At 37.5% G+C, this 21,649-nt stretch overlaps 3 protein-coding genes across 4 annotated transcripts; 1 reads left to right on the plus strand and 2 right to left on the minus strand.

Moving 5' to 3' along the window:
* Nucleotides 1-425: 425 nt before the first annotated feature.
* LOC127624179 (glycoprotein integral membrane protein 1-like) lies at nucleotides 426-6,744 on the plus strand. The gene is made up of 8 exons (XM_052098887.1): nucleotides 426-636; nucleotides 936-998; nucleotides 1,119-1,218; nucleotides 1,367-1,524; nucleotides 2,693-2,852; nucleotides 3,446-3,654; nucleotides 5,468-5,631; nucleotides 5,763-6,744. The coding sequence occupies exons 1-8, from the start codon at nucleotides 511-513 to the stop codon at nucleotides 5,878-5,880; spliced, it is 1,098 nt and encodes a 365-aa protein (XP_051954847.1). The 5' UTR covers nucleotides 426-510; the 3' UTR covers nucleotides 5,881-6,744.
* A 6-nt stretch (nucleotides 6,745-6,750) lies between these two features.
* Nucleotides 6,751-15,548, minus strand: LOC127624181 (katanin p60 ATPase-containing subunit A1-like). Its single transcript, XM_052098888.1, has 11 exons — nucleotides 15,352-15,548; nucleotides 14,825-14,987; nucleotides 14,527-14,669; nucleotides 12,143-12,329; nucleotides 10,742-10,857; nucleotides 10,519-10,624; nucleotides 8,845-9,003; nucleotides 8,579-8,705; nucleotides 8,305-8,436; nucleotides 7,734-7,860; nucleotides 6,751-7,437 (listed from the first exon to the last, which is right to left on the minus strand). The coding sequence occupies exons 2-11, from the start codon at nucleotides 14,984-14,986 to the stop codon at nucleotides 7,239-7,241; spliced, it is 1,458 nt and encodes a 485-aa protein (XP_051954848.1). The 5' UTR covers nucleotide 14,987; nucleotides 15,352-15,548; the 3' UTR covers nucleotides 6,751-7,238.
* A 1,242-nt stretch (nucleotides 15,549-16,790) lies between these two features.
* LOC127623713 (midasin-like) lies at nucleotides 16,791-18,306 on the minus strand. 2 transcript variants are annotated; one of them, XM_052098170.1, is made up of 4 exons: nucleotides 18,222-18,306; nucleotides 17,607-17,673; nucleotides 17,379-17,512; nucleotides 16,791-17,221 (listed from the first exon to the last, which is right to left on the minus strand). In XM_052098170.1, exons 2-4 carry the CDS (start codon nucleotides 17,650-17,652, stop codon nucleotides 17,051-17,053), a joined length of 351 nt encoding a protein of 116 aa, XP_051954130.1. In that variant the 5' UTR covers nucleotides 17,653-17,673; nucleotides 18,222-18,306; the 3' UTR covers nucleotides 16,791-17,050. The 2 variants fall into 2 exon arrangements, with proteins under 2 accessions (XP_051954130.1, XP_051954131.1); XM_052098171.1 differs by lacking the exon at nucleotides 18,222-18,306 and having other exon boundaries at nucleotides 17,607-17,726.
* Nucleotides 18,307-21,649: the final 3,343 nt, after the last annotated feature.

Genomic DNA, 21,649 nt, shown 5'->3' on the forward strand with positions numbered 1-21,649 from the left:
TGCGTCTCCCTGACCTCGTGTGCTGGCATCTGAGGTCTCCCAGAAAGAAATGCAGGCCTGTACACTTTACAGGGCACACAGTCTTCCACAAGAAAGCATCTGTCCACCATTATTGCCATATCCTGCCTAAGTAATGTAAGTATTTCTGACTCTGCAAAGATCTTATCACTTACGGTGCTCAGCTGTCGTCCACTCACAGCGCTGAAATTTAAACGTCTTTTTCATTTCGTTCACTTATTTTTATAATCTATTTAAACAACTGTTTCATAGTTCTAAATATATATCTAAAAAAAAAAAAAGATTGATATCACCTTACAGGCCATTTACACTGTCTAGCAGAAAATTGAATATGCCGCCTACAGCAAGTGACGTTTCACCGGAAGTTTTTGAGCTGGCTTATATTATTCCGGAAGTTATAATTAACGATCCACACATTTTAGCTCTTCAAAAGTCTCACAGTGGATGGTAAAGTCTTCGAAGGGAATAGGGCATAGGGATGATCACATCTGAATGGAACGCACCCCTAGTCTCGGCTGTCTAGTTAAAATGGCGTCTACAAGGAAAATATATTTAACTGTTGCGCATTTTATCGCCTTGTGTGTCCTCACTAAAACGCAATCAAGACAAATATCCACGGTGCGTGATTTTTCGTTTTTTTCTGTCGTAGTCTAATTTATTTTCACGTTTAGGTTACATGCATTTACGTGTTTAGCTAGAACATAAGCTGACTAGATAGATAACTAACACGTTATTTGGCATTATTTTCGTTTCTAAAGAAGTGTACACTCAATTTTGATTACCATTGACCCGTTTATGCTGATGTTAACCAAACCAGTGGCCATCAGCACCGATATCTTCAAAATAAGGTTGCCGTCTAGTCAGAATCATGTAAACAAACGAGTCTTGATTTTGTGTTTGTTTGTTTGTGTTGTCAGGAGACTGTCGTGTTGAATGTGACAGCGGTTAGTGAAATTCACCAGAATAAGTACAATGTACAGGTAAGGTTAAAATGTAATAATTTCACAGGTGTCACATTTGGGAGCAGTGTGACGTCATATGTTATGTTTTATGAAGGAGTGATAATTTGAAACAGGCTCATATCTATTTCTGTCTTTCAGATTAATTTGAATGTAGGTCTCTGGGATAATGAAACATTTATTAATGGAGCTCCTCTCAAATCTCCAGGAGTCACAAGGCTGACATGTCCTGCTCTGCTCTGTAAGCATCCTTGTACCAGGCCTTCCTTCTTTTTAAATTGCTAATCAGGCTTATTCCTTGTATTTACATTCCAGAGTAACTCTATTAGTGTAGTTATTAGAACACATATTATAATCAAGATGATTATTCTCATTCTCTGTCTTTGCAGTGGGTGGCTATAATGTGAGCTCAGGTAGGACAGCTGGTGTGTTGGTCAGCAGTGAACTGAGACTGATGTTGAATCAGTCGTTTATTCAGAGTGATGAAGGAGAGCAGGTTGTGTTACTCTTCCTGAGTCAGGAGATAATCCAGCTGGCGGATGAAAAGGTTAGTCACGTGTGTTAGTCTTATCCATTGCAACCAGTCAACAGTGGTTCCCCTCTAAACAAAAATAAAAAATCAACTGATTTACTGTATATTGTGTTATACACAGGGTTTAGACGGTCATGGAAAACCTGGAAATATCAGGGGATTTTAAAATTGTTATTTCAATGCCTGAAAAAGTCATGGAAATGTCTATAGTTAATATATATTTTTTTTAGTTATGCTCTGCTCAGGGTTTTCAAACTTTTTGATGGCAAGGGCCCTAAAGTATGATGGTCCTCTTGCAAGGGACCCCCTTCCTAAAATATAATGGCAGGTTTATATGTTTTTTGTATAAACCCCCTTCTATAAAGTTTCAGAAAATATTAAGTGTAATATTATAGACAAAGAACCACGTGTTAGCAAAATTAAATGATTGGCTTTTATATTTGTATTGCAATAAAGCCAAAATTAAATTAAAACATGATGTGTAAAAACATTATTTACTTTGTTATAAGTTTACAATGTACTTTTTTCTTATGTTATTTTAACTGTAAGGTGTAAATATTGTTCCAAAGTGGCTTGACAAAGAATATGGCTTTATGATCCACAGTGAGCAAGCTGGCCATTGTGATGTCTTAAAGGTTCTTGAAATGTGTGCGTGTGATTGTTTGTGTGTGTTTTATCACAAAGCTATATGCAGATTCGTTTTTTTTTATTTCTATTATTAAAAAACCAAGTGTGTCAATGCAATAAAATAATCATGATTAATCTCATAATTTCCAATGAGTCTTTAGACAGCACAGCAAAAAGAAACAGTAATGTTACCTAATAGAGAAACATCTTTTCTTTTTTTTTTCTTTCTTTTTTATATTTTACACCCCAAGGTGACCCCAGTTTTAAAACACAGTATATAGAGGACAGTGTCTATAAAGGTATTAAATATATAAATAATTATTTAGAAATCGTGAATGACTGGAAAAAAATCATGGAACTAACATTATATAAAGGTGTGGGAATCATATAATTACATCTCTTTCACAGAGTAATTTAATCAAAACGTGGATAGTTGAGTTTTTCTTTTCTTTTTTTATTACAGCTTTAATGCCATTGAAAACTAGATTGAGTCTTTGAAGATAAATATGATCAAGCAATGGATGTCATAACGGCTCCACTGCTTTACATTTTTTAGGTCCAGCAGCCTGACATCTGTGAGGTGGAAATCCTTTGGAACTTGAACTCTGAAGAGGTCAAACAGGTTACCAACGTTTACCCTTCATCAAGAAGCAAGCTCTCCACCATCCCACCAGAGAATGATGTCTTAGTGACTGATGCATCAGTAGACAATAAAGGTAGCTTACGTGGCATAAAGTGCTATATTGTGTGCTCTAGGTTTAAAATGGAATAGATGCAAGAATTGAAATCTCAGGGGTCTGAGGAGTCACTCAGCACGCCCTGGATTCAAACTCATGACTCAAAGGGTGGTAGTCAGTGTCTTTACTCGCTGAGCTACCACACCTTGAGTCATGAGTTTGAATCCAGGGTGTGCTGAGTGACTCCAGCCAGGTCTCCTAAGCAACCAAATTGGCCTGGTTGCTAGGGAGGGTAGAGTCACATGGGGTAACCTTCTCGCTAAAATGTGTTTTGCTCAAGCGATCAAAATTTCGAGATATCTAGAGAGCAGGGTGATCAATGACCAATATAATGCTTATAATAATATAAATATATTATAATATAAAATAATATGAAATATTATAATCAAATATATTTAATGAATTATATTTACAATTTAAGTTTACAATTATATTACTGAAATATTCATTTCACTAACAATTTTTTTATAAATGGTTTATTATCAATTGATGTGACGTGTTACTGACCTTAAGGGGAGGTAACACATTTGTTAATTATTCAAGCAGAAATGTTTTTTTCTGATGTTTCACAGGTGGAGACCAAGTGCTCAACACCACCAGCCACTATCTACTAAAACATGCAGAGACCACTAGGGAGGAGATCGCAGCTCCAGGGAAGCTTCCTGAAACACCCTTGCGCATGGACCCTGATATCCTGTATGAGTCCAGAGAGGAAGAGGAAAAGAGTTCAGAATACTTACTTCCTGAGGTTCCTCTCAGAGAGTCAATGTCCTCTTACAGTGTGAGTGCTTGTGTTACGGCAGCATTTACGCTAATACAAATAATTCATTTAGATATTATAGGACAAATATTTAAATTTGGTTAATTTAAAGTTTTGCTATAGTCTTGCACAGAGCGGTAATAATTACTTTGTACTTTATTTTACTTTATAATAATTATATTTTTTAGTCTCTTTGCAGTATACAGTGATGTGAAAAAGTATTTGCCCCCATCCTGATTTTATCTGTTTTCGTATATCTCATACTAAACTCTAAAAAAATCTTATCATAAATCAAAGGCAATCTGAGAAAACACAAAATACAGATTTTAAATGATAATGTTATTTATTGAAGCAAAATAAATATCTAAAACCTACTGGGTCTTTGTGGAAAAAGTATTTGCCCCTTCGTAAATCCTCAAATCTACAAAACTGCATTCACAATGGGGTTTAGCTGGACTAGACACACCCAGGCCTGATTACTGCCAGCCCTGTTTAATCAAATAAACACCTAAATATTACTTTTTCAGCAGCATGAAGTTTGCTAAAAGGTCTTACCCAGTATCACACTATGCCAAGGTCAAAAGAAATTCCATAAATGATGAGGAAAAAGCTGAAAACTTGGCACAGTACTGAACCTTCCCAGAAGTGGCCGACCTTCCAAAATTCCTCCAAGAGCACTGCGACGACTCATCCAGAAAGTCACAAAAAAGCCAAGAACAACCTAGGAACTCTAGGCCTCTCTTGCATCAATAAAGGTCACTGTTCATGACTCCACTATCAGAAAGACACTGGCCAAAAATGCCATCCATTGAAGAGTGGCAAGGTGAAAACCATTGCTAACCTAGGGGAACATTAAGGCTTGTCTGAATTTTGCCAAAACACACCTTGATGATCCTCTAACCTTTTGGGATGATTTTGGATTTTGTGGACTGATGAGTCGAAAGTGGAACTGTTTGGAAGACAGTGGTCCCGTTACATCTGGCATAAATCAAACACAGAATTCCACATTAAGAACATCATACCTACGGTCGAGCATGGTGGTGGTAGTGTGATGGTGTGGGGATGCTTTGCTGCTTCAGGGCGACTTGCAGTAATTGAGAGAAACATGAATTCTGCACTCTAGCAGAAAATTCTAAAGGAGAATGTCCGGTAATCAGCCCGTGAGTTGAAGCTGAAGCACAACTGGATTATGCAGTAAGACAATGAGACAAAGCATAGGAGTAAGTCCACCTCTGAATGGCTCAAAAAAATTAAAGTTTTGCAGTGGCCTAGTCAAAGTCCTGACTTGAACACAATTGAGATGCTGTGGCAGGACCTTAAATGGGCAGGTCATGTTCGAAAACCCTCCAGTGTGGCTGAACTAAAGCAGTTCTGCCACACCGAATGGGCCAAAATTCCACAGTGTTGTGAAAGACTGATCTCCAGTTATCAGAAGTGTTTGGTTGCAGTTGTTGCTGCTAAAGGTGGCACAACCAGCTATTAAGTTTAAGGGGGCAGTTCGTTTTTCACATGGATGATATTGTTGTTGAAAACTGTATGTTGTGGTTGCCTTTGTTTCATGTTATATCTCATTTGATGATCTAAACCATTTAGTATGAAAAATACGAGAGATCTGAAGGGGGCAAATACATTTTCACAGCACTGTACAGTACCTGTAGCAAAATAGACAATTCAGAAAATAAGGTGATGAAGGGAGGAATAAAGGGGACAAGGTTTAAATTAAAAAGAAAAAAAATATTGTAAATAAATCAATTGAACCTTAATTAAGAGTAGTAAATAATCCATGGAAGTATTGCTGTCGATTGCATCTCCTGTTATTTGTGTGTTTGGACAGGTGGTGTGCCAGTGGGTTGAAGAGCTGAGGGACAAACTGAGGAGGTTCTGGTCTGATTCAGTCCCACTCTTCTTCTTAGTCATGTGGGTGGTGGTGGTTGGTGTTGCAGGCTCAGCTGTCATTATTAAGATTCTGGATATTCTGTTCCCAACCTGTGAATACAGGTACAAGCTGCCCCGACCTATTACTGGACCTTTCAGTAGACCCTATCATAAGTTTACAGTCATATAGCAGATATTTGAATGTTTTCAAGCACTGAATTGATAATCACAGATTTTTGGTTTGTCTTTTGTAGGGGATTCATTCATCTGAACCCTGAGACACTAATGCCAGATGACGAGAAACAGAGTCTAATAGATAACGCAGAGAATGAGGGGGAGATAACAGAAAAATGCATTTTGATAGAAAAGTGATGTTCATGGATGTGTTCTCATCAGTTTTGTCACGTGGCTTTATTGGGTAAAGGATACCAATGACTTCAGTTTAGCACTTTAAAAAACAAAATCGAAACATTTCCCAATGAAACAGAATTCTATTTTCACATGCTCTGTATAAAAGCAGTCTCAGCTGATTATTTTGTTTATTTTGTTTTGTATTTACAATCCTTTGAGACAAATGCACACATACGTGGTGGAATTTAAGACTTATAAAGTTGAAATAAGCAGAGTAACGTGACAAAATGCCCCTACTTGAATTCTTACAGTAAAAATGGGCACGAAATTGTTTTTATTGAATTAGGTTAGTTAATAGTTGTGGAAAAATTAATCAAAAAGATAAGTCCTGTTTTGACTATTTAAAAGGATGTTTTTTTTATTTCTCAACTGTGGATTTGTTTTTTAAAAAAAAAAGTGGCATGTATGAAATGTCCTATATTGTTTGCAAGATAAATAACGCATCATGTAATATGCATTTTGCTTCAGATTCAGCTAATGATGTAACATTAAGCATGCATACTAGCAATGATTCAGGTTTGAACTGCATTGGATGAATGACATTGACATTTCGGGTTGCACTATCTGTATTATGTTTCATATAAGACTGATAATTCAAGAGACATTTCAAAAATGCACTGTAGCGCAATTTTAGTCCCACTAAGAGCTGATTTAAAATGTCCAATTTAACTGGACTCCTAAATGTCATTTTAGCCCTGAATGGCAGACCTGCTGTCATTGGATTTGAATGAAATCAGTTGTGCATGTCACTTGTAAACATTACTTTTTTCAGTTTGTTACATCAGTAAATTCATCACAATAAAGGAGTTTCCTTAAATGAAATAATCCTGTTGTTTTAAAATGTTTATTCAGCAAAATATATAATTTTACAAATTGATCATAGCAAAGGAATGTCACTTATTAAGAGAAAACCAGAACTAGTCAATAGTGTTTATAAAATTCAAGCGCCGAACATACTTTTAAGACACTCTGGTCTGTTAATCATCACGACTCAGAAGAATTGTGCAACGCTGGTAACTTTGGCCTTTAAGTCAACCACACAATGGCACAGAAGGAACAGTAAACTTGGTAACGTGCATAGCTCTTAGCAAAAATAAGGTAGCAGTTGGTGACTAAACAGTGAATAGTTGCTAGTCTTTGGTCAGTGTGGTATACTAGTACTACAAACTAATAAATATTTTACATATAACCTTAAGGCAAGACCTATCTGGGCACAGGGATCTGACCCCTGAAACAGGCCCTCAACTATTCAAAGTACTGATGTCGATTGTAAGCAGGAGCAAAGGAGATTGTTCAACCCGAGTATGTGTCCGGCACCATCAGCAGGAGCCAAACTCTGCTATCCACTTCTCATATTTCTCTAGGTCAGCAGCAGATACAGACTTGGATACTTTCGTCAGTGCAGTCTTGAAATCCTCCATCGTAGTGGGCATGTGCATCTCATCTTTTGGTAAATTTCGAATCTCCTCTGGGGTCAAACCCTCAATCCGCCTTCTCATTGCCATCAGAGATGCGTCTCTGTGATTCAATTACAAAAACAGCAATGTTTTGATAGCACTAGAGTTTTTAACATTTTCAGGGAAATCAACATACAACTGGTTTGTCTCTGCACAATAAGCTGAGACAGAAGAAATAAATACACACTACAGCTTTCTAAGTTGAGGCATTTGAAGTGTATTAAAAAAGGCGATAATAATCCCTACAAACGTTTTTTTTTTTTTTAATAGCATTCTAATAATGTGATCAAGTTTGTGGTATAAGGGTAGCCATAGAGAATGGGAGAATGGCATCATGGGTCAAGTTGACAGCTGTACCTGCAAACGTTGGTAATGTCAGCACCAGAGTATCCCTCCATTTTCTCAGCAATCTTGTCCATGTCAACATCATTAGCCAGGTCCAGCTCTTTCAGATTGATCTTCAACAACTCCACTCTGCCATTAGCTACAATAAAATCAGCATAAAACACATCCCTGAGCACTCGTACAGAGATTTTTATAAAAAAAATTAAAAAAATGCATCTATTATGTATGTATTACGTTGTGATGTTGATCCTGATATTTTAGCCTTTTGAAAATATTAGATATCTAAAAATGTTATGCATTTACTTAAAATGTGTTTTTTTTATTTTATTAGAGGAACCATCATTTTGACTACAAACACAGTAAAACAAAGCAATATTTACCTACATATTTTTTTTAATAAAATATACGAAGAGTGCCATGCTGATTCTTCTTAGCAGAACTACCCCTTTAACGGCACATGCAATAATCACAATGTTGCATAATTTTTGATCACTGCCAATATATCATGAATAATCAATATTATTGCCCATCACTACATGGACAACTTGAAATTTAACAGTATGTTGTGATGGATTCAGAGTACCTGAGGGCAGAGGGATATAAATTCTTTTCTCTAGTCGACGTCTCAGAGCTTCGTCAATGTCCCAAGGGAAGTTGGTGGCTGCCAGAACCATCACCATTTTTGAAGGGTCATTTTCAGACGTCCCACCAACACCTGGATAAGACAAGAGAAGCATGTCTCTATGTACAATGTATGAATTCTTTTTCCAACCAATGAGAGGGTGCCTGTAATAACCACTAGTCAAATCAGTTCCCAAACATGGTGTGTGCATTTGTGTAAAGATACACAGCAGTACCATCCATTTGGACGAGAAGTTCAGCTTTGACACGTCTGCTGGCTTCATGTTCTTCTGAGGTTCCTCTACGGCCACATATGGAGTCTATCTCATCAATGAAGATAGTGGTGGGGGCATAAAATCGGGCCTGCATGTTCATACAAAGAAAAAGATGCAAATGTATTTAAAATACTACAATAGAACACACATTTGGCTATCATGATAAATATTTCACGTAATAATGAAGGCCAAGTATTAATATCTTCAGGAACCATGTGTGATTTTACCATTTCAAACAGCAGCCGTACAAGTTTTTCAGACTCTCCTCTGTATTTAGAGGTGAGGGTGGAGGAGGAGACGTTAAAGAAGGTAGTTCTGCACTCAGTGGCAACAGCTTTGGCCAGCAATGTCTTTCCTGTGCCTGGCGGCCCGACCATCAAGACTCCCTGAAAAACACATTTGTTGTTTTTGTGTGTATAAGACATGTACAGAATACATCAGTCCAGAACAGATGGAACAAATGAAAGTTAATTTTGTTACACTGCATTTAAATAATTGTGTGTAACATAAACATGTGTAAAAAAAAAAAGTGCATTCAGCAGAATTATTTTTAAAGAAATATTTAAAAAAAATAAATTATAAAGTGACTAAATCAAATAAGCCGGCTACATCGATAATCTCATTGGATCTCATCGCTAATGCTTGTGACCAAACATGATGTCATAAGAACCAACTATGTTTAACGTTATCGACATATTCAACACTAGCACCATTTTAATGTTTTGATTTGTGAGTGAATAAGGACTTTGATTTCGGTCAGTTTGTCGCACAATGTGACTTGGAATATAGTGCATAAGGCATATTGATTACTTTTAATGTGATTTTATTGTGTTCTGTTAACAATTTTTAAGCTTGACAGACCGGACTCACAAAGTCACCCTGTAAAGACTTTTGAAAATTTGCCTTTTGTGTTCCACAGAGAAAAGAAAGTCAAACAGGTCTGAAGTGACATTAGGCTGACTAATGACAAAATGTTCATATTTAGGTAAATTATTTCTTTAAAGGGATAGTTCACCCAAAAAAGAAAATTCTCTCATCATTTACACACCCTCATACCATCCCAGATGCATGTGTTTGCAGAACACAAAGATTTTTAGAAGAATATCTCAGCTCTGTTGGTCCTTACAATGCATGTGAATGGTGACCAGTACTCAGAAGGTCCAAAAAGCACATAAATGCAGCATCTATATATGATAGAGTTTATATTGATATTTGCCTTTTTATCATTAGACAAGAAAGCCAAGAGATACAGGGAACTGTTGAGGAGATGAAGGTAACAGGTGAGCATTTTTACACATCATGGCTCTGTAATGCGGACCGTTTAAATGAGACTTTGTTGCACACTGGTCTATTATTGTAGTAACATGATGGCACGCAACAACAAAACGAACTGTGATTGGTCATTTACATGCCTCAGATGTAAGCAGGCAATTCTCTGCACCCTTGTGGCCTTATGAAACCAATCAACCAATCGGCCAAACGGGAAAATTCATCGGCCAATGCGATAATAAAATAATTTGGAATATCAGCTGATTTATCGGCCTCTGTGATATATCGGTCGACCACTAATCTGGGATGTCATGAGGGTGAGTAAATGATGAGAGAAATCACATTTTTGGGTGAACTATCCCTTTAAGTTTCCAGAGCATAATTTGTCGAAGATAAATTACATAACATAACCCTGGTTAAAACGGCTACAATACTACATTTGCATTTCCAAGATCTAAAACAAAAGACATTCAATATTTACTGTAGGTCTATCAGTTAATCTAATTCACATTGTCCACCAGTGATGTCTGAACAGTTTGGGATGGGTTTACTGCAAAACATGCTGTCAACAATGCCCCATAATACATACAAGCACATCTGATTTTTGGTGGGCTTTTTATAGGCATTCATACCTTCCATGGTCGCCTTATTCCTTTAAAGAACTCGGGCATCCACATGGGCAGAACCACTGCCTCTTTCAACAGCTTTTTAGCTTCCACCAGGTCAGCAATGGCATCCCTGTATTTAAAATGATTAATTAGCATCTTATCATGCATTAGATTTATCAGAGGACATTTGATGAAGTAAAATATCTTAGAACAGGAAACACTTTGGAAGGAATGTGGAAGAACACACCACGTCACGTTAGGGTTTTGGGAGATGATGTCTCTCTCCAGAGTGTCAATCAGGTCTTTGTCCTCTCCTCCTCGGTCAAACCTCTTCACCTCTGTCTCAACCCCCTCTGCTTTGTTCTATAGGAAATGTGTGGGGGCAGAGTCCTTTGTCAAATCTTTTTTTATTATTTCTTTGCTAAACGTTTCTGTGAATTATTCGTCAGCGAGATTAACCTTATATAAAATGCATCTTTGCAAAAACAGTCCAAAATCATAGACAGCAGATTGAGCAAGCTTCAACCAAAGACCTTGATGTAGCTTTTCCAGTCAAAAGTACAAAGTGAAATCCAACACATGCCGTGTTTTACTTAAAGGTGCTATATGTAAGATTGACAACAAGAATGTGTACTGCAGTCCAAATTGAAAATACTGGAGCGTTGTCTGGACTGCAGGCCCGAAGCTCATGCGGGTTGCCAGAATGTTGACATGCAAATTAGCCAACTGAGCATTCGTTTTAAAGGATTTCTGGGCTTTAAACTGTCTCCATCTTCCAAAGGCATCTCCAAAATGTATCCTTGTTTTACTACGCCTCTGGTCATGGTGGTATTTAGACAGATGGTGAGGCTTATTAGGTCAGGTGGAATCTGTGATCTCTGATCCAGTTCGTTTGCTGTCTTCCGTGGCTGAAGTAAATGCACGCCGTAAATGATCTGCACTTATATAGCGTTTTTTTAACCTTAGCAGTTTTCAAAGCACTTTACACTGTGACTCATTCACCCATTCACACACACACACACACACACACACACACACACACACACCAATGATGGCAGAGCGGCCATGCAAGGTGCTAGCCTGCCACTGAGAGCAACTTGGGGTTCAGTGTCTTGCCCAAGGACACTTTGGCATGTGGAGTCATGTAGGCCGGGAATCGAACTGCCAACCCTGTGATTAGTGGCCAACCCACTCTACCACCTGAGCCACAGACGACCCATGCAGTGTTGTTTGCCTTCAACTTTTTCAAATCTGGCAACCCGGCAGTGTCGAAATACTGTTGGTGAGTGGGTGGGATCACACAGGCCAAAACATAAACAGAAATTCCAGATGGAATATACTGTATAATATACTGGCTGTAGCATTGTTTTCAGAGAAGCCAGTATTTCATGTTTCCTAATTCTCTAATGACATTATGATCATTTTATGATTTAGTACAGTAAACAAATTACATATAGTACCTTTAACGCTTACCTTGATGTAAGAAACCGGTATCACAGGTTTGTAATGTTAATACAACAAAAGACATCTCCTTTGAGTAGATATGTTGTCCATTGCACTGAGATTACGAGACAATTGGGATTGTACAAACAACAGACAGAAAGGGGTTATGAATCACAGGTCACCTTTACCAGCAACCTGTCCTTACCTTGTCATCTTTAGGTTTTGATGGGTTTTCTTTCTTTTCTTTGCCTTTTTGAGATCTTCCCTTGTCACTGTTGACGACACGTGGTGAAGGCCGCTGCTGACCACGAAGGCCACCACTTATCCGATTACCATGGCTTTTGCTGTCTTTATATGGCCCAGAGGATTTCCGCACTACACATGGAGAAGACCTGTTCAGACAGACACACAATAGTAACAGGACATATAGTGTGGTTAAGTTGACTTTGGAGAGGCCCTTTAAGAATTTCATTGATCTTGCTTCCCAATGAAATTAGCTGTAATCTCACATTCAAATGTTAATTAGTAATCAGATTATAGTTTATATAACTGGCTAAACAGACTTTTAATAGCTTTAAGGGAAGCATAAAAGGGAGTGTGACAGAGCAAGAGGGAGAGTAAGCCCACTCAAGCCATTCAGATCTTAATCTAACTCACATGACAAGAGCTCTGATGGGGGATTTAAACTCCGCAACAACAGCTGAAGACAGGGTTCCCACACAATTTGGCCAATTAATTTCCATGACTTATATAGTTATTTGATATTACTGGCTAAGGAATTTTTTTAATATTTTTTTTTATTGATTGATGAGGTGGATTTCCTTTTTTTTTGACAGGTATCATTCAAAATGAAGAGATTTAAATTATAGCAAAAAATCAGTAATTAAATGTTTTATTATATTGCTGTACAGTTGTCTCCAATAAGACAAAAAACATTTCCTGAATATGAGTAATATTCAATTAGAGAAGCACATAATTATACAAAAATATTATTAGTAAAGGCATTTCTTTTACTTTTTCAAAACGCGACCCCATGCGCTGATAAAGTTGAAGTCCACATATGTGGAAATTAGGACCACGTTCCCTCAAAAGTAAAAAAAAAATAAAAGTGTTATTTTGAATAATTATCAACGTTAACATATCTGTGGGTCATTTAACTTCATTTTAATATAAATTGTTATATTTTATTTTGTTATCACTGTACAATACGGTTCTATTACTTTACATTAATAAATGCATTCAGAGGTTTTAAATGGAGTTAGGATGAAAATAAGGTACAGTTGGAGCTGTTCTGAGACCAGTCCAGACAGACAGCACACTGGATGTTAAGTCATTCTCTAAATAGGGAACAAGGGGACATCCTAGAGCTTTCTATGCAGCAAAGTATGTTCACTCCTAAAATCAGACTAAAAGTTCAGTTTCAAGATGCAGATGATGTTTGGACCACTCAACATGTTTGGCAGACATCTGACAATGGTGATCAGTACAGATACAACATGGTTAGCAGTGATTTGATGATGCTGGCCATTACTTTTATTTACAATTATTTATTCAGCTTTATAGAAAATATGCTGTAATGTCTGTAAAGCATGAATACCCAACACTTCTGGATGCATAAACTATTTGATGAAGAAACAAAATCTGACTTTCTAAACTTGGTATTACTTAAAATTTCACAACTTAGTCCCAACCAGTCATCAATTTTAAGGAAAACTATTTGCTCTAGACTGTTTTTGTTTGTCTTGCTTGTTTATTAGGTGCTACTAGTTAAATCAAAAAAGGGAATGGAAAATGCACACAGCGGTCACACGGGGGTCATAGAAGGTTGATTCTAATGACTTTTCCAGGCCTTAAATAATAAGATAAATACAAAAATTAAACAAAATCACAAAATTCTCTGATATTAACCATGTAAAATTAAACAACTCCCAAATGATTTGGACAAATATACACAAACACCAGTCTGTTTTCTGTGAAACATGCTTATGCATATATACACCATTTAAAAAAACTGTTAAAAACTATTAAAATATGGGCACATACACAGTACTGTGCAAAAGTTTTAGACTATTTAGTAAAATGAGGATGTTTTCAAATATAATGGCATGGGTTATTTTTTTATGTCAATTAACTTCATCCAAAGTGCAGTAAACATAAACAAAAAAAAAAAATATTTCAAAAAAATAGTTTCTCAAGGTTGTTGGGGAGATCTTTTGTTTGAAGCATCTTGGTGAACTTGCCACATTTCTATGTATTTAGGCTGTCAAAATTGCTTCTGACTCTTCATGAAATCTCAGACAGACTCAACGATGTACAGATCCAGGTTCAGTGAGGGACATACCATCTGTTGCAGGACTCCTTGTTCAACTACTTCTATTCTATTCGCAAAAGGAATGTTTGGGAATCTAAAATTGATATTTCCTACTGACACACAAGACAAAAATAACCATTTAAAAGGCAATTGTTTTTGGGAAACATCATGTGCCCAAGACTTTTGCACAGTACCGTAAAAGAGCTTGTGAGATCCATGTTATCCTTGGGAAGGAATAAAAGTGCAAGAACAAAGATGACTGCACATGAACTACACACCGGTGTTCCACATGAACAGGCATAATATCATTCTCCTGGCCAAAACTGCTGGGTTTGGATGGGGTCGACCCCAGCTGGAAGCTCTCAAGTGTTGCCATGATTTCCCGAACTTGCTTCGTTTCCTCATTTATCTCCTGCCAAACCTGGATGAGACAGCCAAAACACACATGTACCATTATGTGCCAGCTATTTTGCAATGCTGGATGATTATTACAAGTAAAAACTTGAAATGGTCTGAATCATACATTAGCACAGTAGTGTCAGGTAGTGTACAGTATCCAGAAGGAGAAACTCTAACCTGTTGCCATTTCTGCTGTAGAGAGGAGTCTCTCAAGGAGTACATGTATTTTCTGATCTGCTCCAGGACCCCCTGATAACAGACCACTGCAGAGTTGTAGTTTCCCAGCAGGGCATATTCCCTGGCCAGCTTCACATTCTCATTGATCTCCCCCAAACTCATTCTGCAACAGTACAAACACACGAGTGACACCTGAAGACCTTTTGGATGTTTAGATGGCATTATTAAGGACACGGAGACAAAAAAAATTATACTTGTGTTAATCGAAATAGTATCTATTTAGAAAGAGCAACTAATATCAGTTAATAGCAATACCAATGAATAACAAACCACATAAACCTGGAAAAAATTAACGAGGCACATCTTTATGTATCTTTATACAGATGCATCAACAGGCATTGTCAAGATACTATGACAAATATTTGACATTAGTTTACAGCAAAACAAAACAAGCACAGGTCATTATTACAGTTGTAACGGGTTGTGTACTAATCGAGTAAGGCATCGGAAGAGTTTAAATTACAAACCTGTACAGTAATGAGGTTTGAGGCTTTGGAAGGAGAGGCACACCATTCAGCAACTACTGGCGACAAGAACTCGCGTGCGCGTGTGTGCTGTTGTAGACGAGGATCATTTTATTTGCAACTACTTCAGCGCAACACTCACGCTCATAACTTCACATTACAGTTCACTCGTTTGGGAACGGCACCTGTGAAGTGATTGTGAAGGCGGAAACCAATATGAAAATTACCCGCGCTACAGCTTTTCAACATAAAAGTCGTTATCGAGGGACAACTTTTTCAAATATCTAAAACTGACAAAAACAAAATCAATCAATCACATTAAAGAAATGTTCAATAAAATAAGAAAGCATATACAATTTTTAGACCTTAATCCCACAGTGATCTAAGATCTTTATTTTCAAAATAAAAGTCCTAAAAACTACACTCTCTTTGCAAATTAATAGTTGTCTGTGTCCTTGTCCCAAACCACAGTTTGCCATTCATTCAGACCATAATCAAAACATGTCCAATTTTTTTAATTGTTTTTCCATGGATATAAACAAATATAATTTCCTCAACCAAGATGAAGAATTTGACATGAGACCAAATACGTATACCAGGATACTGCTGGTAGGCGTAGGAGGCATAGTGGGCTAGGAGTGATGGTGGCGTAGTGGGCTAATGCACATAACTGTTAATCAGAAGGTCGCTGGTTCGATCCCCACAGCCACTACCATTGTGTCCTTGAGCAAGGCACTTAACTCCAGGTTGCTCCAGGGAATTGTCCCTGTAATAAGTACACTGTAAGTCGCTTGGATAAAAGCGTCTGCCAAATGCATAAATGTAAATGCTGGATGTAGACAATGGTGAAATTGTCTTCTTTTTGATGCAGCCTTCTTGGACAGAATATAGAGACTGAGCAGAAAGGCTGTGTGCAAATTGTAACGGAATCAAAGCACTCCTAATTGAAATGTTTAAAACTAGATATGTCTGGCAAGATATGCACATATTGTCAGTGAGTTTAAATATCTCAAGTCTGTTTCAAGGATATAAAACAGTGTTGACTGAAATCGCAGAATGTTCAGAAGATCTTTCAGAAGTTTACTTCACTGGCAGCAATTGTGCTCCTGGGTGTGTGATGAGATGACCAGTGGCACAACAGTAGTCAGAATTCAATGACAAGTAGGTTTTGTAAAGGCACATATTTCTGGATAACCATGAATGTGTGTGGAGGTAAATATTGTCATGCAGTTGAATGTCTTTTTGCACATATTATGATCAAAGAATACTGGCAGTGCTTTTCACACTCAATTAACCTTATTCACATTTAGAAACTAAATCTGTACAGGACAAGAGAGAGAAAGCAGACAATATTGCAGGGCAACATTGACTGTTCAGCTGTTCACGTTTATCCATGTGAGGGCATCACATTATCTTGCAGTTTTGAAGAAAACCAACAAAAAATAAAAAGACATGCAAAGTTGACTGATGGCAAAGAGAGAAACAATTCCTACTCATCGAGGCGATCAAAAAGAGAAATCGATTGAATCTACAAATTCAATAAAATAATACAAAGATTAAGAAAAAAAGGCACATGTACAGCAGCCTGTCTGATATGTGTGTGTTTGTGTGTTCATCCATGTTTGGGAGGATGAGCAGCAGTGGAACTTCTGTCATACAGTTGTGTCTTCTGGCCCATACAAAATGGCTTTGATGTGGTCCACTATTGGTCTGAGGTGGTGACAAGCTCAAACCACCGTCTCAATGCATCACTCAGTGTCTCTGGGAGGGCATTCACATTTCGCAAGTTAACGTAGAAAGGGAAGGGGAATTCCTCCATGTAGGACCGAATATCTGGCAGCTCACCGGGAACTTTGATATCCAATATAGAGTTCTGGCAAGGAGAGATTAATGAAATAATATTATAAGTGCTACAGATATAAATATAGACATATATTTACTTATTTTAGTAATTGCATAGGTTTTAATAATGTAAAAAGTATACATTTCAGCAAAACTGCACTCAAAAACATAGATCCTTGAGAATCTACCTGATTCCTCACCCTTGAGTTGGGGTTGTCCAGAACTACAAATATGACAAAGATGTTTGCACTGCGAGCAGCCTGAACAGCAGCTGCGACCCTCTCTTTCCCCTCCAAGAACAAGCCCCTACCATCAGATGTCTCTGTTCAGAAATGGAGAAAGAGTATATTAGACCAGACTATGATCCAAGAAAATGAGACTCATAAGGTACAGAAATTAGGTTGCTTTGCTTTCACCAGTGTTAGTCGAGACAGGGTTGTGCTGTTTGGCTGCCACAAACATATTCGTTGAAGTCTCTAAAAACTGAAAAATAAAAAAGGTTACTTTAAATTACTGTGGGATATACCATGACAGTCATCACATTCCACATCAGTTTAATTTATATTTATATACACACCCATTTTAATTTTGTTTCTTTAATAAAAATGGTATCCTTTATATGAGTGGTAAAGTGACTTTTCCTCCACTTGCTATCTGAACACACATATATGTCTGGACTTGATTCGATAAGTGTCGTAAAAAAAGCATCACTTGTTGTATTCGGTCATCATAGAAACTGAATGGGAAATACTAAAATACAAATAAAAATGTTTGGTTTTATTTGTAAAATACCAATGCAGAACACAACCACACATAAATTATTGATGATATTATAAAACATCCACAATGCAGAAATCTATGGTGGCCGTGAAGTTCAAAACCAAAAAAATAATCTAAAAACACAATAGCAAATCAGATACCAAAAGAACAAATAAAAAAACACAACACCAAATCTAGAAACAAAACAACAAGTTAGAAAACACAACAGAAATTCAGTCGAAAAGGAAAGGGTAGGTTCTATAGCTTCTCACCTGTTTGGCTCAGGACTGGTTCTCTTTCCACTTGCGTGATTATTTCAACAGGTTATATAACTGGTTTGTCACTCAGTAATGGGACACTTTATAACACAGAAAGCAAAACAGCGAATGGGAAAAGATGTAGATGTTCATCTACAGTGTCAAGTCATTTTTATTTGTATAGCTCTTTTCACAACCAGAGCCTAGATAATATCCCCCTGAATAATATAAGTGTTTAAGTCAGTACAACCAAAAGTGTTATGAGACAGAGTGCTTCTTGTGACAATGCAACAATCCTATTTGTATGACTTTTTGGCCATCCATGCAGAATAATGAGGGAGGTGGAATCCAGGCGGGGCTTAATATATATATACAGTGAGGAAAATAAGTATTTGAACACCCTGCTATTTTGCAAGTTCTCCCACTTAGAAATCATGGAGGGGTCTGAAATTGTCATCGTAGGTGCATGTCCACTGTGAGAGACATAATCTAAAAAAAAAAATCCAGAAATCACAATGTATGATTTTTTAACTATTTATTTGTATGATACAGCTGCAAATAAGTATTTGAACACCTGTCTATCAGCTAGAATTCTGACCCTCAAAGACCTGTTAGTCTGCCTTTAAAATGTCCACCTCCACTCCATTTATTATCCTAAATTAGATGCACCTGTTTGAGGTCGATAGCTGCATAAAGACACCTGTCCACCCCATACAATCAGTAAGAATCCAACTACTAACATGGCCAAGACCAAAGAGCTGTCCAAAGACACTAGAGACAAAATTGTACACCTCCACAAGGCTGGAAAGGGCTACGGGAAATTGCCAAGCAGCTTGGTGAAAAAAGGTCCACTGTTGGAGCAATCATTAGAAAATGGAAGAAGCTAAACATGACTGTCAATCTCCCTTGGACTGGGGCTCCATGCAAGATCTCACCTCGTGGGGTCTCAATGATCCTAAGAAAGGTGAGAAATCAGCCCAGAACTACACGGGAGGAGCTGGTCAATGACCTGAAAAGAGCTGGGACCACCGTTTCCAAGGTTACTGTTGGTAATACACTAAGACATCATGGTTTGAAATCATGCATGGCACGGAAGGTTCCCCTGCTTAAACCAGCACATGTCAAGGCCCGTCTTAAGTTTGCCAATGACCATTTGGATGATCCAGAGGAGTCATGGGAGAAAGTCATGTGGTCAGATGAGACCAAAATAGAACTTTTTGGTCATAATTCCACTAACCGTGTTTGGAGGAAGAAGAATGATGAGTACATCCCAAGAACACCATCCCTACTGTTAAGCATAGGGGTGGTAGCATCATGCTTTGGGGGTGTTTTTCTGCACATGGGACAGGGCGACTGCACTGTATTAAGGAGAGGATGACCGGGGCCATGTATTGCGAGATTTTGGGGAACAACCTCCTTCCCTCAGTTAGAGCATTGAAGATGGGTCGAGGCTGGGTCTTCCAACATGACAATGACCCGAAGCACACAGCCAGGATAACCAAGGAGTGGCTCTGTAAGAAGCATATCAAGGTTCTGGCGTGGCCTAGCCAGTCTCCAGACCTAAACCCAATAGAGAATCTTTGGAGGGAGCTCAAACTCCGTGTTTCTCAGCGACAGCCCAGAAACCTGACTGATCTAGAGAAGATCTGTGTGGAGGAGTGGGCCAAAATCCCTCCTGCAGTGTGTGCAAACGTTTGACCTCTGTAATTGCAAACAAAGGCTACTGTACCAAATATTAACATTGCTTTTCTCAGGTGTTCAAATACTTATTTGCAGCTGTATCATACAAATAAATAGTTAAAAAATCATACATTGTGATTTCTGGATTTTTTTTTTTAGATTATGTCTCTCACAGTGGACATGCACCTACGATGACAATTTCAGACCCCTCCATGATTTCTAAGTGGGAGAACTTGCAAAATAGCAGGGCGTTCAAATACTTATTTTCCTCACTGTATATATATGTTTTTTACTGTCATGTTTGTTTTCTAATTGTGCATGTTTAATGCTCTCTTTTCCTTTTGTTTTGTTTCTATGGCAAACAAAGAAATGCCATTATGATGTGGGTTGGCATGGTTTGTGTGTGTGCACTTACTGTATGCTAAAACATTTTCAAAACAACCAATAAGAAAAACTGTTTAAGTAAATAGAATATGTTATGGGACAGTGTTGCTTTTGTCAGTACACAGTATATATATTAATTTGTAAAAAAAAACCTTTTGCTTAAATTATGAAAGGTGCAGTAGAAATAAAGCTGGGCTATAATATTTATTTCCACCAAGAGCCAATTACAGAACTTTACTACATCTACTAGTACTACATGTACAATTTTAACAAGTGTTTTAGATATAATACCCGTAACATTATTAATTATCATGCAAATATATTTAATATAAATTGAATTGTACAATATTGTAACATTACACGAGTTGAGTGTGTCAGATTGACAAACTAATTTTATTTTGTAAAGCATGTGACACCTTAGTGTAAAATCTACCAGTAGGCTAGTGATTTAACATTGAAATTGCAGACAAAAGAGACCTTGAATCGACTTGTTACACGAGTTGTGTAGAAACACAGATAACTGTTTCCATAAGGATGTAGGGCAATGACATTTGAAATCCTTTGAATTCAATTTCAGAGTCTGTGCTGCATCTACTGGAAAATGTATAACTTAGCATCCTAACTGAAATTTCTGATGGCTTGGGTGAAGACGAATTTCCCACATTTTACTGCCATCTAATGGAAGCACAGCGGTACTGTGCGCGTGCAGGCTTTAGCGAACTAAGCGGCTGCTTAGGGCCCCCGTGGCCACCAGGGGGCCCCCAAGAGCACATGAAATGGCAGCATGTTTTTTATTACGTCAATGGACAATGGTAATTATACAAAAACGCAACAATAAATGCAATATTATGTTAACGGGCTGCAGGATGCAAGCACATTCAGACAGTTGGTTGATTGAAGCGGCAGCAGCATTGCAGCAAAACAGCAATGACACAAAAAAAAAGATATATCCCTCTGGTGCAGAGAAAAAGAAAAAAACCGAGGACGAGAAAAAACAGCAAGATAAAGGTATGCGAAGTAGCTAGGCTATGTTGCGAGCTAACGTTAGCTGGCTAGTTAGTTAACATAGTTTTAGGAAAGATCACGTTTGATTAAACATCCGTAAATAGCCTTGGTATCTTAATATACTATAATACAACATATTACTTAGCTAGTTTTAGATTCAAGTTTTTGTCTTCTGTGTAAAAATAACTTGTTCCTGGGTATATATATTTCTGTAATAAAAATAAGCTGATGTTCCATTGGTACTGATAACCGTTTACCATTATTTATATGCCTCAGTTAGCTAGTTATAGATTAAGAGTTGTTGTTTTAGGTGTACAGATGGCTTGCTGCTGTGTATAAAAATGTATGTTGTTAAAATAACATTCTGTTCCGTC

This window comes from Xyrauchen texanus, chromosome 30, assembly GCF_025860055.1.
Source record: "Xyrauchen texanus isolate HMW12.3.18 chromosome 30, RBS_HiC_50CHRs, whole genome shotgun sequence".
In the NCBI taxonomy this organism is placed as follows: domain Eukaryota; kingdom Metazoa; phylum Chordata; class Actinopteri; order Cypriniformes; family Catostomidae; genus Xyrauchen; species Xyrauchen texanus.